The following is a 16,254-nucleotide window of genomic DNA, read 5'->3' as shown; positions in this document are numbered from 1 at the left end:
TACAAAAAAAAAAGAAAATAATTCTAATCCTCACTAAAGTAGATTGAAGACCACACTATATCATAAAAATTATCCAGGTTTACAATATGAATTGAAGTTTTCTCTCTTATTAGTATCTTTCAAATACGTTTTGGCAACATAGCAGATTTTCAGTGTCCATAAACAGATTTTCAAACTCTTTTTTTTCGTTTTTGTTTTTTTGAGACAAAGTGTTGTTACATATTCCAAGCTGGTCTTGAACTCACTATGTAGTCTAGCCTGGCCTCAAACTCATGGCAATCCTTCTGACTTCTGAGTGCTGGGATTACAGGCATGTACCAGCACGTGCAGCTATTTGAAACTTTTCTAAACAAAGAAAAATTAATAGTCAACACACAAAACACCAGTTTCATTGGTTTACATAAAAAAAATACCAAATATTTAATATTGTTAGAAATATCAGTTTGGCTCAAACTAGAAAAATAGACTTGGGATTGTTTTGGTCTGTTTTGTGATGCTCTAATTGACAACCCAAGACTGAGCAATTATATATTGAACAAAATTTATTGCCTCATGGCCTTAGAGGCTGGAAAGTTCAAAACAGGAGGGCTATCATCTGATAAGGGCTTTCTTGCTGCTCAGAAGAGCAGAAGAGGGAAGGAGGGACTGAAAGATTGAGGGAGAGAGGGAGGAAGAGAAGAGACAGAGAGAGAGAGGGAGGGAGAAAGAGAGAGAGAGAGAGGTGCCAAACTTGCTTGTTCTTTTATAAGGAACCCACCAGTTTTGGATCATGAATGCACTCTTGTGGTGATGGGATTAATTCATGAGAGCAGAATCCTCCTGGCTTACAGTACCTCTCATTATGTCCCACCTCCCAACACTGCTGCATTGGAGGTTAAATCTGTGTGCTTTGGGGAAGACACATTCAAACCATAGTAGGTTAAAAGCCAAATGTTTCATTTTATATGGATCCTATCACTTTGTGTTTTTACTTGACAGTCAATGATAACGTAACAATTTAGGAGTCATAAAAATGATATTCTAAGCAAATATAGCTTCAACAACTGTGCATATTAAAGCTGATTCATGAGCATCAAAATTGTCACAGTAGCAAATTTTGAAAATGACTAAGTCCTGGCAATGGGTTCTATGTGCCAATTTATCTCAATTTCTAATTTCCACCCTCTAATTATTCATTCCAATTATAAGCTTTCTAAAAAGGAAGGCCGATAAGGAAAACAGAAAATTTCCTCTCAAAATCCTACCTATGACAATTATTATTTTTTAAAAATGTTAAGTAAGTAGGAAGCCATCAGATATAAACAGGAAATGGATGATCTAAATTGGCAAATATTCTTGCTCTATAGAGAGGTTTTTTTGAGTGTGTGTCTGATTATGTAGAAAGCACTAGCAAGATTTTTTTTTTTTGTAAAACTAAAAAACTTAGAGTAATTGCCAAGTTCTTGAAATTAAACTGTAGTGTCTGATAATATCTTTTAAAAAATCAAAGTACTAGATAAAAAACCTGATTTTCTTTAAAAATTTTTATTAATACTACATTTTTATAGTACACAGGAATTGCATGTTCATTTTACTCTTCTTTCCCAGCTCCCCTTTCTCTTCTTCCCCAGAGCCTCCTCCCATCTCCACAGTTTACATCCCTGTTTCCTAACATTTCTGTTTTATTTTGCTCTTTAAATTATTGATACTGTATGTCCGTCACATTAGAGAAACCATATAATACGTAAACTTCTGTATCTGGTAGATCTGGTTTTCTAAAAAATAACCCTGTAATATCTTAGAGACATGAAGTTAGTCTATAAGTGAGGAAGAGAAGAAACTTGTCTATAAATGAGGAAAAATGATCTCTAATATACATTTTTGACTTTGAGTCTCAGTGTTCTCGTAGTTTGATGTTTTGAATAAGAACAGTTGCATTATCCCTACAATTCTTTGTTTCTAACCATTTCATAACTTTTCAGGGTTTTTGGCAAGTATATAGGACATCAATAAAATAAACTTTTCTAAATCAAATGAGCAAACAAATACAGTGGGAGAATTCACGGGAAAGATCACAAAAAATGGCTGAAGACATCCAGAGATGGTTTTAAACTGGAAAGAACTGTGACAAAGCCCTTATGAGTTACTATGATCGAATAATAACAGATAATATTCCAAGTATCCTTCACCAGGCTTGCTTACTTGTTACCACGGATTCGCGTGCACATTGTATTTGTAACAATACACCCCGACTATTCTTTTCCACCATTGCACACTCAGTCTCTAGATTAGCTGGTGCAACTCAAGATATTTTTGCTACTCCAGATTGCTTTCTCATTGTTAAGTTTGCCATATTTAGCAGAGTACTCCATGCTTGGTAGCTGTTTGCTTAAATTGGCAAGTGAGCTGTTAGAGTTTTCTATCTACTAGGCAGTGATTCTTTGCAATGTCTGCCTTATAGACTGTTCATTTATATTGAATCTTAGGTAAGCAGTCTCGTTTCTCCAGCACCTACCACCGAATGGAACACATTCCAATACAGAAAGTAGACGCCAGAAGTCAATACTCACGTCTGGAATGAGAGGTTCTAAGAAAAGTACATCCCAGCCTAAAGATTTCTGAAAGTCCTTTGCTTATTTGACTTTTGTATTCGGGCAAGTTCATTGCTAGTGAAATTCCTAGAAAGGCCAGGGGAGGAGACAGGTGACAAAAAAGAAGCAGGAGTTTGGGACCTTGTAGGGCTTGGGAACCTCACAGGTAGGGAGGGATATGTTTGTTTTGGAGGCCTTGGCCCAGAGGGCGAACCCACGATCTTGGGCGTAGGTAGGAAGGCAGTAGCCACCCTGGCCCGGAGTTTAGCAGAGCCTAAAACCAGCATTGTGCAACCTGCCGCAGGGGAGGCCCCAGCCCCGCCTGCCGGGGCGCCCCCGCCCCCGCCCCCGCCCCCAGCCCCTCCCGGGAGCGCCAGGCCCGCGGGGGGGCGGGGAAGGGGCGGGCCGGGGCTCGAGCAGCCCCTCCCCTTCCTGCCCTGCCCCGCCCCGCCCCACCGCCCCACCGCCCCTCGGGTCACAATGTAGGGTTAGGGCGGCCGGCGGGCGGGGCTCTGCGGGGGAGGAGCCGCCAGGCGGGGGCGGTGACGGCGGTTGGGGGAGGGGAGGGGAGGAGGAGTCGCGGGGGGAGGAGGAGTCGCGGAGGGAGGAGGACAGCGCCATTCCGGTCGGCCGCACCCTCCGTCCCTCACTCCCTTCCCAGCAGCAGTGGCCCACGAGCAGCCCGCGAGGGAGCGCGCAAACTCGTGACGCCGCCCGGCTTACTCTCGCCCTCCCGCGCCCCGCCGTCTGCCGCCCGCTCCCGGCCTGGGCCGCGGCGGCGAGCCGCGCTGAGGGTGGCCGCGCCGAGTGTGGGGGCGGCCGCCGTGGCCCTCGCCGCCTGCCCCTGCCGCCGCCGCCGCCGCCGCCGCCGCCGCCGCCGCCGCCGCTCTCGCTCCTTGCTGGCGGGGTCGCTGTCCTCCGCGGCCAACCGGCCCCTGACTGAGCTCGGCGGAGCGCGAGCAGCCGAGCAGCCGGGCGCCGCCGCCGCCGCCGCCGCCGCCGCGGGGCCATGACCGTGGAGCAGAATGTGCTGCAGCAGAGCGCGGCGCAGAAGGTGAGGCCGCCGCTTCCCGGCCGGGCCCGGGCTTGCTCCCGCCGCGCGCCGCCCCGGCCGGGCTTCGGGGCTCGCTGCTGGCTGCCGCGCGTGCGAGCCGGGTGCAGTTTGCGGGTTTCAGTCCACTTCCTCCTGCCGTTTGTTTTCTTGTGACAGATGGTGCCAGGTAAAGAGAGCGACCCTCGCATTCCTCCAGTCCTCTATACGGATTCTTAATTAAACTTTATACTCTCCAGCTTTTTTTTTTCTTTTTTAAAGCAAAGAATACCAGTTGTTATCCCTTTGAACACAGTTTAGGTTTCGAAGGGAGTAATGTTCCAGGCCTGCTATTCTGCGAAAAGATCTCCACCAAAATTGAGTTGCCTGCCTTTACAGGCAGGTGCATTGGTCAGTTGAAGTTTCTAGGTGCACGTACACGATTTGCTTTCTTTCTTCCTTTTTTTTTTTCCCCTGAGTATAGAAACCCTTAAGATTGAAAACCTTTCTGGCTATGTTATTCCAAGAATCTTTTGTCCCCTAAGTTTGACCTTGTTCTGTCGTTCACCCTTTACTCTCGCACCGGCCTGCATTCAAATGGTCACTCACTTCAGGCGAAAATGTAAAGGAAAAATATTTGTGAATGGTGTGAATACTGAGATATCACCTGTCCACTTTAGATTTTGCTTTCAGAATCTTAAGTGCACTATCATGGCTTGCACAATACTCTGAAGGGTAGTTGGCTATGACTTGATTTTTAATTTTTAAAAATTTTCCAATTTGTGTGAACATAATTTTGGGCAAAGAGGAACTGTCTTTGTGGTGCTGGAATTTGGGGGGTAATTAGATTTGTGAATAACCGTCAAACTACAGTTTTATACTTGGTTCATCTGGGTAATGAATGCCCCACCCTGTTGTAGTTTTGGCATACTGTTGTAGTGTACCTGTGCTTGCCTTTAGAATAAAGCATGTGTACCAAAATGGATTATATACTAACAACCTGATTAATTTTTTCTTTGAGATCATTTAAAAAATTTTATGATACTAGAGGTAATTGAAAATGCTCAAGAGTTTTGGAAAGCAGAGATAGTGCATTATTATTTTAGGTACTTTGGGAAAGTTTTTTTTTTTTTTAAACTCTTGTTCATTGATGTTACTGGTAAATTAGGATTATTTGCAGACTGCGATTTATTACAGCGAAATAATTCAAGATTTAATAACGGGGATTTGAAATAGTTTACTTCCTAATCCTAGGTATTGGGGTTTAAATACTTTACCCTTTAGTGTTTGACATTGAGTACAGTATAGAATTAAGACTTAACGAAGTATTATGTGGTCTTATGAATATTAAGCAATAGTTGAAAGACTTGGTAGCATTTTGTTTGTAACTGTCTTCTCTGTTGGAATAGTTAAACCTGTTTTAGAGTGGGGGATATAGTTCATTTTTTACATCTCTTAAGCTTAAAAAATGGCAAGAAGTTTGTGAGTTTTTTTAAGATTGATTTTGACTCACCTGTTTCCTTAAATTAGAGTCCAATAATACTAACTCTTGCATGGTTCAGAGATGCATGCAAAAAATTGTGGGGTCAAGAATCAAATTACTGAAACTGATCTTGGTCATCAAGTCTAATTTGCTAGTTTAATGAGCCGCCTTCTTATACAAAGGGCGTTTTAAATACAAAATATGACCATTATGGTATTAATTTTAGTATGTGTATGATCTTTTCATTGATATTGGGAAAATTTTTAGAGCATGTAATTATTTTTATATTTCTATCATGAGTTTTCTTAACGTTTTTTCTAAAGAAGGAAATGCTGAAATGTGTTACTACGCTATTATTTTGTTAACCATATCAGAACTATTAATATTTAAAGGATTATAAATATTTGAAACCAACTACCTCAGCTAAGTTGACAGATTTAAATCCAACAAGTAGGAAGTAGGATGCACACTTCAGCTGCTAACCAGGAAGTGAACTTTACACTTTAGAAGAAACTAAATTAAAACTCTTTCACTTAGAAACTGTAAGGATTATCTGTTAGAGGAGAGGTGCCTTAGTGTATGCCGTAGAGCCAAAAATTCAGCTGGTTTTTCACTCTTCTTAAAAAATGTGGTGTGTCTGTGTTTGGTTATATATTTTTAAGTAGTTATAATATTGTGGTGATTGGAAGGGTTTTCTGATATTTTCAAGATTTTTTTCTGTTGTTGTAGAGTGGTGTAGGTCAGGCTGGCCTTGAACTTGCTAGGTAGCCCAGGCTGACCTCAAACAATCTTTAATTTTTGTCCTTGTGTGTTTGGAGAAAGAGTATTGCTCTCCTTCAGCATTTACTTGCTTTTTTCCTACCTATAGTTATTGGTTTATATTGTATAAGAACGATTCTTGGCTTGTGAAGAAAGCTAGTTTAGGAATATTACTATGTAATGTGGGCAGGAAGATCATTTGAAAGTTGATTTTTATTGTGGAATTTATTGTAGAAGTTGAATCTATAAAGGGAAAAGCATTTGTATTTATTTTGGCAGACTTGTGTTAATTCCTAATAATAATTTCTTCATCATGATATATTGTTTCGTGTATGTGATGACTAATTTTTCGGTTTTCTCCTCCTTTTACCTTAATTAGCTCCACTTTTGAAATACACACTGCTTCATTTTTAGTCTGATCCCTTGAGCTGTTAATGTTTTAAATATCTAGCAATGTTTTTCTTGTTTCTTTAGTCCTATTAATGTAGGTTTTGAGGAGAATTTTTTGTAGTGTATTTTTTTTTTTTTTTTTTTTTTACTATTGTTAGGTATAAGGCTTGCCAAAAGCGCACAGTTTTTTTGTGTTTGTGCTTTGTCGGGTACCTGTTATTTCACAACTTTTGAGAGCTAGACTGTTGCATTTTAAGAATATCAGATGATTCTTTTACATTAAAGTATGAGGATCACTGTTTGAAATTTAGAGTTCTTAAACATGAAGTGTCTTTAACACGTATGTAAACTGATTGCATGGGTTCTTTAGGGGTTGAATTATCACAAGACAGATAGTCTTAGATTTTCAGTGTGAAAATGATACACATTCAGTAGAAACTGTACTTTGAATTCTGAAGTTTGATCTTTTCCCACGCTAGTGATATACCGTAGATACTCTCTTGAGATGCTGAGCAGCAGCAGTAAACCACAGATGCCAGTCAGTAACTCAAGGGTAAATGACCAGTAATTCACAATGTACCATGTTGCCAGTGTTTTTTGGATACATGTATTCAGTACTTTACATTGTTTATATTACATGATTTTGCCCAACTGTAGGCCATTGTAAATATTCTGAGCACATTTATAGTAGGCTAAGCTATGATGTTGGGTAGGTTGTATATTATTTCATGTAATTTGTTTCTTTTGTTACTAAGTAATATTATATGAATAGTTCCACCGGGTATATGCATGTACCTGTTGATGGACCTCTGGGTTGTTTGCATTTTTTCACTGTTATGTGTAATGTTACATGTACATTTGGAAGCAGGTCTTTGGGTAGACATGTTTACATTTCTCTTGGGCAAATATATAACAGTAGAATTGTTACAGGATATTGCTAAATTGTTTTCCAAAGGGATTGTAGTATTGTACATTCTCATTAGCAGAAGATGAGAAATTCCACTTAGTCTTCATTTTTTCAACACTTGTTCTTGTTAACTTTTTAATGTTTCAGCCATTCTAGGGATAACTCTTGGTATGCATTTGTATCTTCCTAATGACTAACAGTTTTGAACATTCTTTCTTGTGGCTGTTGACTGTTTTTCAGAGGATTTTTAAGATTTTGCTGGTCGTGGCCTGGGGATTTAGCTCAGTGGTTCCACTGCCCCTTGCAAGCGCAAGGACCTGAATTCGATCCCTGGTACCAAAAAAAAAAAAAAAAAGATTTTGCTACTCATGTGTTATATAATTATACATTCTCAGCACATAAGCAGTAACAGCAGCTAATTATTCTTCACAGTCTAAAAATGGTTACAGATGTTGCTAAAGGTAAAAACCAGGTACTGATATTTTCACAAAATAAAATGTAATTGTAGTGTTTCATTAATTAAATTTTGTGGCACTTTGGGATAGAACAACCCACGCCCTCACACGTTAGGCAGATATGCTATCACTCAGCTATATCCGTAGCCTTTTTTATTTTATTGCGAGACAGAGTCTTGCTAAATTTCTCAGGCTGGCATCAAACTTGAAATCTTCTGCCCTCAGCATCCTGAGTAGACAGGACTACAAGCATGTACTACCATGCATGACTGTGGGGATATAAGTATCAGAGCAGCCTCCAAAGGTCAGGGTTCAGTGCTATGAGGGGGGTGGTAAAAAAGGAGGAGGGGTGAAATGCAGGCTGAGTGTATAGTAGGGGAAGTATGGAGAACCCAGTGCTTAACATGTTCAACTTTGTCAGTTTCTTATTTGGGTTATCTTCTTGCTATTGAGTTATAGGAATTGTTTGTATGTTCTGAATGTCTTTTATCAGATACATGTAATTTGCAAATATTTTCTTCCAGTATGTGGCTTATGTTTTTCTTACCATTTTCTTTGAATTAAAAATATTTAAGTACTGTTCAAGTTGCCTTGCTTTTTCATTCATTCATTCATTCATTCAGTTGGTTGGTTTTTTTGAGACAGAATCTTACTTTGTTGTTCAGGCTGGTCTTGAACTCAACTTTGTATCCCAGGCTGAGCTCAAACTCAAGATATCCTCCTGCCTCAGCCTCCCAAGTGCTGGGATTACAGGCATGTACCACCATGGCTGGCTGCTTTTATGATTAGTGTTTTAACCTAATTTTTTGAATGTTAGTTTACATTTTTTCCTATATTTCCTTCTAGTATTTTTATTTTAGTTTTTATGTTTATGCCTGTAATCCATTTGGGATTCATTTTTTTTTTGAGGTGTAAAAATTAAGGTTCATTTATATCATATGGTTATCTAGTTGTTACAGTACTTTTGTAAAGAATCATTTCTTCATTGAATTACCTTAATATAGTTATAGAAAATTAATTAATCATATTTATTGTTTTATTTTATCCTTATGTTATACCATATTGTCTTGATTATTGTGGCTTTGAAATGTGTCTTGAAATTAGTATGTGAAGTTAACTTTGTTTTGATAAATGGTTTTGGCTATTCTTACTCTTTTTTCATTTCTTTTTCTTTTTTTCCCCCGGTACTGGGGATCAAACTCAGGGCCTTGAGCTTGTGAGGCAGGCGCAGTGCCACTGCGCTAAATCGTGCTCTCTTTCTGGATTTCTATATAAAATTCTAAAATTCTTTGTACAGTTCGATAAAGAGCCAGCTGGAATTTTTAAATGGAATTGTGTTTAATGTATAGACCAATTTTGAGTGAATCAATAGCCTAACAGTATTTTAGTATTTCCATCCAAGAACATCCCATGTGTCTCCATTTATTCAGGCTTTCTTTAATTTCTTAACAGTAAAGTTCATAAGTCTTTGCATATCTTTTGTGAGAGTTGATTTTTGATACTATTGTAAATGGTATTTTCAATTTAGTTTTATATTCTATTTTTCTTTGCTGATTTATAGAATAATGGTTTAATTTTGTATGTTGTTTTTGTCTTGTGACCTTGTTAAATTTTCCTTATTAGTTCCAGTAGTTTTGTTATTTCATAATCTTTATGCATTTTCTCCTTTCTTTTTTTTCTTTTCTTTTCTTTTTATTTTGGTTTGTTTAATTACTCACTGCGGTCTCCCTCTTGCAAAATGTGGAATTGGAGATAACAGACATCTTTGCCTTGCTCCTGATTTTATGTGGAAAATATTTCATTGTTAAGTATAATCTTAACTGCATTTACTTTTGAAGATGACTTGTACCAAGTTGAAGTTTTCTTTTGTTCTTACATTGCTAATATTTTCTTATAATTTTTATGTGGTAGTCCGTTCATACATTTGGATATATCACAACCATCCTACTGCCAATGAATTAGGACTTTTTTGTATGTTTATAGACTGTTGTGTTTCTCTTCTATGAAATTCACATTTGTTTCTTTTGACCATTTTTAGGTAGAGGATTTGACTTTTTTCTTTCTGATTTGAAGAATTTCTTTAGATAGGACTTGGGTTAGTCAGTTTTCTATTACTGTAATAAAATATCTAAGCTAATAAAGCTAAAAAGATGAAAGGTTTATTTAGACTCATAGTCTTAGAAGTTTCAGTTCATGGTCAGTTGGCTTTGTTGCATTTGTGTCTGTGGCAAAGTAGTACATTATGGTAGGAGCACATGGCAGAGGAAATTGTGTATTTCATTGTGGCTGTGAAGCAATAAATAGATACATGGGGAAGGGAAGGGACTGGGATTCCAGTATACCCTTCCAGGTCATGATCCTAGTGACCTAACTTCCTTCCACTAGGTCCCACCCTTTAAAAGGCTCTCCATTTCTTAGTAGCATCTTGGGCTGTGGACCTAGCTTTTAACATATGGGCCTTAGAGGGAACACAGATAGCACTTCATTTGTTTTCACATATATATTTGGCAAAAAATATTTTTTAAATTGTTGGTTGTCCTTTTACTCAATTTATAATGTCCTTTGTTCTCCAGGATGGGCCTGAATTCTGTGGTTTAAGTGATTGTCCTGCTAGAGCCTCCCAGGTAGGGTAGCTGGGACTACAGTTTCCCGTAGCTTTTCTGTTGTTTGAACTTAGGTGTCTGTTTCGTAAATATGTTCTCATTTATGTCCTCAATATTTTTCTTGCTTTTCTTTCAGCATTTAAATCTCAATCTACTTGGATTCGATTTGTGTATTATTTGAATATGTGAAACTCATCTTCCTCCTAAGCACCAGTATCTTTGTTGAACAGTTCTCCCATCTTGGTATTGATTCTCCATCTGAGACAGTATTTTTTATCCTTCAGTTGGGATTGTTCCGAAGGAGAACAGGTTTCAAGGGATTCTCTTTCGTGAATTTAAGTATATTTATAGTTTTACTGTTTCTTGCTTAAAAATAAGGAAGGCATACATTTATTATGTTATGTTGTATAGGTTTTATGCACCAATGTCAAAGACCAGCTAATAACTTAGATACAACCAAAGCTGCAAAACTAGGAAAATTCAGAATAGCAGGATTAACGGAATTTGACAGAGGGTCTAACTTGGCACTTTGAGAGATGAAGCTGAGTTGGAACTTATAACTTCAGCTAAGGAAATTAATGTATGTATTTTAGGATATTCTTGTAATATATTATTAATGTTTATGTTTGGGAGGCTGTTGTCTTCATAGTACATCAGTGAGCCTCGTCCTCAGTGCTAACCATCATATCATTGTGGTGTTCTTGGCCTTTGTTTTGAAATCTTCATAGATGTGCCCCAAATTTTGATGATAGTTTAGAACTTTATTCTTTTTCTGTAGCTCAGTAAATGTAGTTCCTGCAGTGTCTCAAGCAGAGGTTTGTACTAAACAGTGTGTGATTTCATGTAGAGGGGAATAAACTTGCTGTGAGAGTTAACAGTTACAGCTTACTTTATGTTAGTGCTAAATAAATATTTATGAGAATTTGTGAGTATTTTGCCTTGTGAACATATCGAATGTCTGGGCAATCAGAAGTGAGTGAGATAAGCTGTGGAGTGTGCTAACTGCTTTTGCAGACATCAAGAGACAGTCCCATTATACTGGAGTAATAACTGTTGTGTAATTATTTCTGCCTTCTGTGAGATTGTTATACTGTCACTAACTAGCACAGGTGCTTCCTTCAGTGTTAATGGAGATTAAAACTGAAGCAACTTCATGACTTTATAGGCAGAAGCTTTAAATTGGAAAGTTTATTTATTATAGAAAAGAAACGAAGTTGACTATCCAATAGGCAGCCCCAGGAAGAGACAGAAAAGTTGGCTACTCCAAACAGCTCGCTTCTCCATAGACAGAGAAGCACTTAACAAAGGATGTATTCCACTGTTGTGGGGTCCCAAAGGAATATTATTAATTATTCATTTTTTCTAGAAGGGCCAGGGGTCTCCAGATAGGTTGGGGTTTAGTTTTGGCGTGTGTCTGAGATTGCACGTGATCTAACATGTAGTTAAAAATGTTTTATGTTCCCTTTTGGGAGGAGATTTTATTAGAGAACTGCATTATAATGAAGGTATAATGAATTTTAGGGTCAGTTTTTATTCAGATCCATTGCTGTCTTTGGTTGTACCTAGTTTGCCTACATATCCTACCTTCTTATCTCAAGGACTATAGCAGCTTCCTTGACTTACTTTCCTCCTCTTATTGCCCAAAGATGTAGCTGCCTACTTGTTTTCTCTCAGGCTGGTACTTCAACATTCTTCCATCCGTCCTCCCAACTCCCAGTCTCAATACTTTTTGTTTTAAACCTTTTCAGGTATGTTGTCAAAATTTTAAGTACTATCTTTAAAAGCTTATTACAAACACAAAGAAAGTGAGAATTATTGAGTAAAAACAGCAGTAAGGAGGCCTAACTATTGCCAATAAATCTGGGAGTTTGTTAGCTCAAAAAAATATATATATATTTAAACTATTTGCCTGTGGGATATAAAGCATGAGATAACTTAGTTGCTAATAAAACACACTGTGTGTCTGCTTCTTAAGTGTGGTAGTTTTCCTAAGATTTATAATCTGATTTTCCATTTTCTACTTCATAAGCTCTGTCTTTGATTACTTTCTGACATGTGTGTTCATTGGTACCAACTTTGTATATCCAAAATAAATTTGTTACATCTTTGCTATAACTTTAGACTAAGGTTTTTAAAAGCCTTTGTACATTTCTGTTTAAATACCCAGTTAGCAGTCAGTATCTTGTCCATCTATTCATTTAGTGTGTTTTAAACAGATTGAGGAATAAATAATAACACACAAAAGCTTGTAGTTTGGTTGTAGTGTGAGCCAGAAAAGCCCATATGATATTATAAGTTAGGTGAAATACTGTGTATACAGGAAAGGCTAAGGAAAGGATCTAGGAAGAGTAGGCAAGGTATCAAAGAGCAGGTAATAATTGAAATAAACTTTTGAAAATGTTTAGGTGGACTGAAGGTATTTTTTCAGGTTAAAAGATGTCTATGAGCAAGGACAAAGAAGTGTAACATGATTTAATGCCTTCTGTTAACTACAAGTGGCTTTATGTGGCTAGCTGTAGAGTCCCTCCCCCCACTTCTGGCTCAGTCCCTAAAACTCTGGGAATTTAATGTGTTTTATATGCTAATGAGATGACAGGTGTGTGGGGGGGGGCGAGGAGTAGAGGTAAGGTAGCTTCAGAATAGGGGCTGCTTACCATAAAAACTAAACACAGTGTTCAGAGTTAGAAATTTCACCCCCCAGCTCAACCTCCAGGGAAGGGAAGGGTCTGCAGAGTGAGCTCAGTCACCAGTGATTTAATCAGTTATTTCTTAATGAAATTGATAGTGCTTTATATGCTCCAAGTGCTCAATAAATACTATCGTAGTATACACCTGAGCATACATGGTTAAAATTTACCTTCCTAGTTGTTTTTGAGATTTAGTCTCTTAAAAGATACAGAATTATATCATTAATACATTGTTAGAACACATACATTGCTTTTGAGGAAATTTTATCACGTCCAATCAGGATACAGAAAATATAAAAATCAGAACAGAGAAGGCTTAATATAAAGAAATATTGACTAATAGCAGATGACTAGCTACTAAAGGATAAAGAAAAATCCTAAGATTAAAGGAAGGAACCAACTTGGTCAAGGATGTCTAGGAGCCCAAAGTGTCTCTGATTTCATTCTTGTTGGAGAAATTGTGATACGACTCATTGGATAGGAATAGTTTGCTAAGGTGTCACAGGCGGGGACTTTCCTGCCAACAGCTCTTCTATGGGCTTGAGAGAGAAAGAGAGTATAGAACATTTTATTACACCTTGCATGATAGATGAGTTTCTCATAGCCTGTAAGGTATCTTAAAGTATGTAATTAAATATGACCCCCAAACTGTGTCAAAGAATTGTTCATGACATATATAACTGCTAAAAATTTTACAGCATTTTAGTTTGAGAGTTGTGTTTTGAACATATTTCTTTGTTCATTAGTATGAGAAAGCTTATTTTTGGCCTGCAAATTAATTATGAGAATTTAAGTACAGTACAAACTAGAGATACATAAAGATTTAATTGGACAAGAGAGAGCTGTGTTAGGAATCTTGATTATTAACATCAAGAACAAGTGAAATACAGTTTATTTAAATAGCACATTTGGTAATTCAAAGATATGATTTGATTAACAAAAGATTTGACCATCTGCATGTTTTCCAGAGTGAACATACTCTCATTTAAATACAGACCATGTTCCAAAAGAATTTACCAGTTGAGTTTTTGGAACTGAAAATGTATATTCCATAGAAACATTGTTTCCTTATATGAGGATTCTTATTTGGCCCCAAAATGTATTTAATTCTGTATGAATTTATGTTATAGTGCTGTGAAACAATGTTTTGGGGGAGAATTACATTTAGAGTTTCTACTTATGATTCATTTCTTTTATCTGGCAGCTAAAAAGGATGGGGAATTTATTGAGGGCCATCAATACAGTGCAGATATGGTTGAAGGGTTTGGTGATCAGGCTAAGAATGCTGGTGAGGAAGGATGGAAACCAACACTTACCTAGGATCAGTTATATATATCCATTGTTCTTTGCTATCAGCTTCATATAAATTATCTCAGTTTTCTTTTCTTTTTCAATTTTTATTTTTTATTAGTACATTTTTGTGGTGTGTAATGATGGCATTCCTCCTGTGGAGTTGGTAATGTACATAACACATCTTGTTTTTCATCCCTTTCCCCTCTGCTCCTTTCTCCTTTCCTCTATCTTTTGGTCCCCTCCTTTGGCAAAAGATGTATCTCCCTATTTCTTATTATCCATCTTTAACTTTGCTCTTTATTTATATTTTGTGTTTCTCATATTAGCAAAAGCATGGAATATTTAAACTTGTATTTCAGATAACATCATGGTCTCAAGTATATTCGTTTTCCTACAAATGCCTCAAGTTTATTCTTCTTTATGGCCATTGTGTATAAATACCACATGTTTTAAGTCCGTTCATCTATTGATGGACATATAGGCCACTTCTAAGATTTAGTTACTAGGAATTGTGCTGCTACAAACATGGGTATGCATGTATCACTGTAATATTATGTCTTTAACGCTTTCAAGAAGATACCAGGAAGGGGAGTAACTAGGTCAAATGGAATTTCTAGTTTTAGTTTTTTGAGGAATATCCAATCCATACTGATTTCCAGGGTGGCTATACTAGTTTACATTCCCACCAACATTGTAAATGGATTCCTTTTTCTCCAGCAGTATTGGCAGCATTTGTTGTTATTTGATTTCTTTATGATAGCCATTCTTTCTGGAATAAGAATCTCAATGTTGTTTTACTTTTCATTTCTCTAATGGTCACAGATGATGAACTTTTTCATGTTTTGATTGACCATACTTCTTCCTCTGAGAGACATTTATTCAGTTGCCCATTTTTTTATTGGATCTTTTATTTTTGGGGGGTTTAATTTTTTTCTCAGGTGTCTTTTCTGGATTATACAAAGGCTTAATCTTGGCTGTAGCTCTAGTCTTCAATAAAAAGATAGGGAGAGACTTTTTTTTTTGGTACCGGGGATCAAACTCCAGTCCTTGTGCTTGCAGGGCAGGTGGTGGAACCACTGAGCTATAAATCCCTGACCTGAGACTTCTTAAATTTAGAATTTCTGGGATTACTAAGCCTTTACATTTATATGTCCCCAGAGGTATATGACTGATTTATTTCAAGATTGAGAAAAATCTTCATATAGCATCCTTGAACTATTTATGCTTTTTCTATATGGATTTTGGTATTAAATGAAAAATGGAGGTCAGGCCTGAAGAATCCCTGAGCAGATAAAACTCAATAGCTTCACCTAAACCTTGGTTGACTTACAAATATAAGTAAAACTTAACTTGATTTATTTCTTACAAATGGCTGTATTAAAAACAGAATGAAATTCAATTAATCACAAACAACTAGCAAGCTTATATAACTAGGGACTTTCCAACAGGATGCAGTGATGATGAAGCTTTTAGAGCTTTGGTGATAATAAACAGCCGGCTGAGGCACATGTGCCGTAAGTTCGCCACACCTGCAATAAGTATACTGCATAATAAAATACTTTGTTTGCTTTACTTCTGTGTTCATCCTATAAAGACCACTCCCTTATGTTTCTTGCATAAAGCTCCTGGATCACTTCTGGTTTGGAGTTTTCTGATTCATGAATTGTAGTTTCTTCAAATAAATGCTTTAAAATTTCATTGTGTTTCAGTTTGCTTTTTTAATATATGCAGTAGGGAATTTCAACAGCATTATATCATACATTCTCCTTTAGGTAAAATTGATAGTGCCAGAATTAGAAAGTGAGACCTTCTATGGAATTCTACCTAGACTATAGGAAAGTGTAGAAAATATGCTCAGTAAGTATACCTCATCTGTGTGCTTTCTGAATCTAGAAGAGTTAGAAAATTATGAGTTAGTTGGCCTGACTTCTGTATACTTCTTGTTCTCAAGAGCAGTAAATTTAGTTAGTGCCTTTTTCCTGTAAAAAGCCCTGTGATGGATCTTGCTCAAGTTCTCTGTAAACCCACTATATTCACTTATTACAGTTAATATTGACTGAACTCACTCTGTGCCAGA

General features: G+C 37.4%; 1 protein-coding gene across 4 annotated transcripts in view; it reads left to right on the top strand.

Annotated features, from left to right (window-relative positions):
• Nucleotides 1–3,161: 3,161 nt before the first annotated feature.
• The window catches only part of Usp25 (ubiquitin specific peptidase 25), a 133,664-nt gene continuing 120,571 nt past the window's right edge, over nucleotides 3,162–16,254 (top strand). Inside the window, exon 1 of one of the 4 annotated variants that reach the window (XM_087208348.1) lies at nucleotides 3,162–3,624. In XM_087208348.1, coding sequence (XP_087064474.1) covers nucleotides 3,580–3,624 — 45 coding nt within the window. In that variant the 5' untranslated portion in view covers nucleotides 3,162–3,579. The remainder of the gene's footprint in view (nucleotides 3,625–16,254) is intronic. The other 3 variants (XM_021256118.2, XM_021256119.2, XM_004842206.4) reach the window with 3 other exon arrangements.

Source organism: Heterocephalus glaber, unplaced genomic scaffold (genome assembly GCF_053883595.1).
Source record: "Heterocephalus glaber isolate CG9 unplaced genomic scaffold, H.glaber_assembly_v1.0 deba00000122, whole genome shotgun sequence".
Taxonomy (NCBI): domain Eukaryota; kingdom Metazoa; phylum Chordata; class Mammalia; order Rodentia; family Bathyergidae; genus Heterocephalus; species Heterocephalus glaber.
This window is presented reverse-complemented; position numbering and strand designations above follow the sequence as displayed.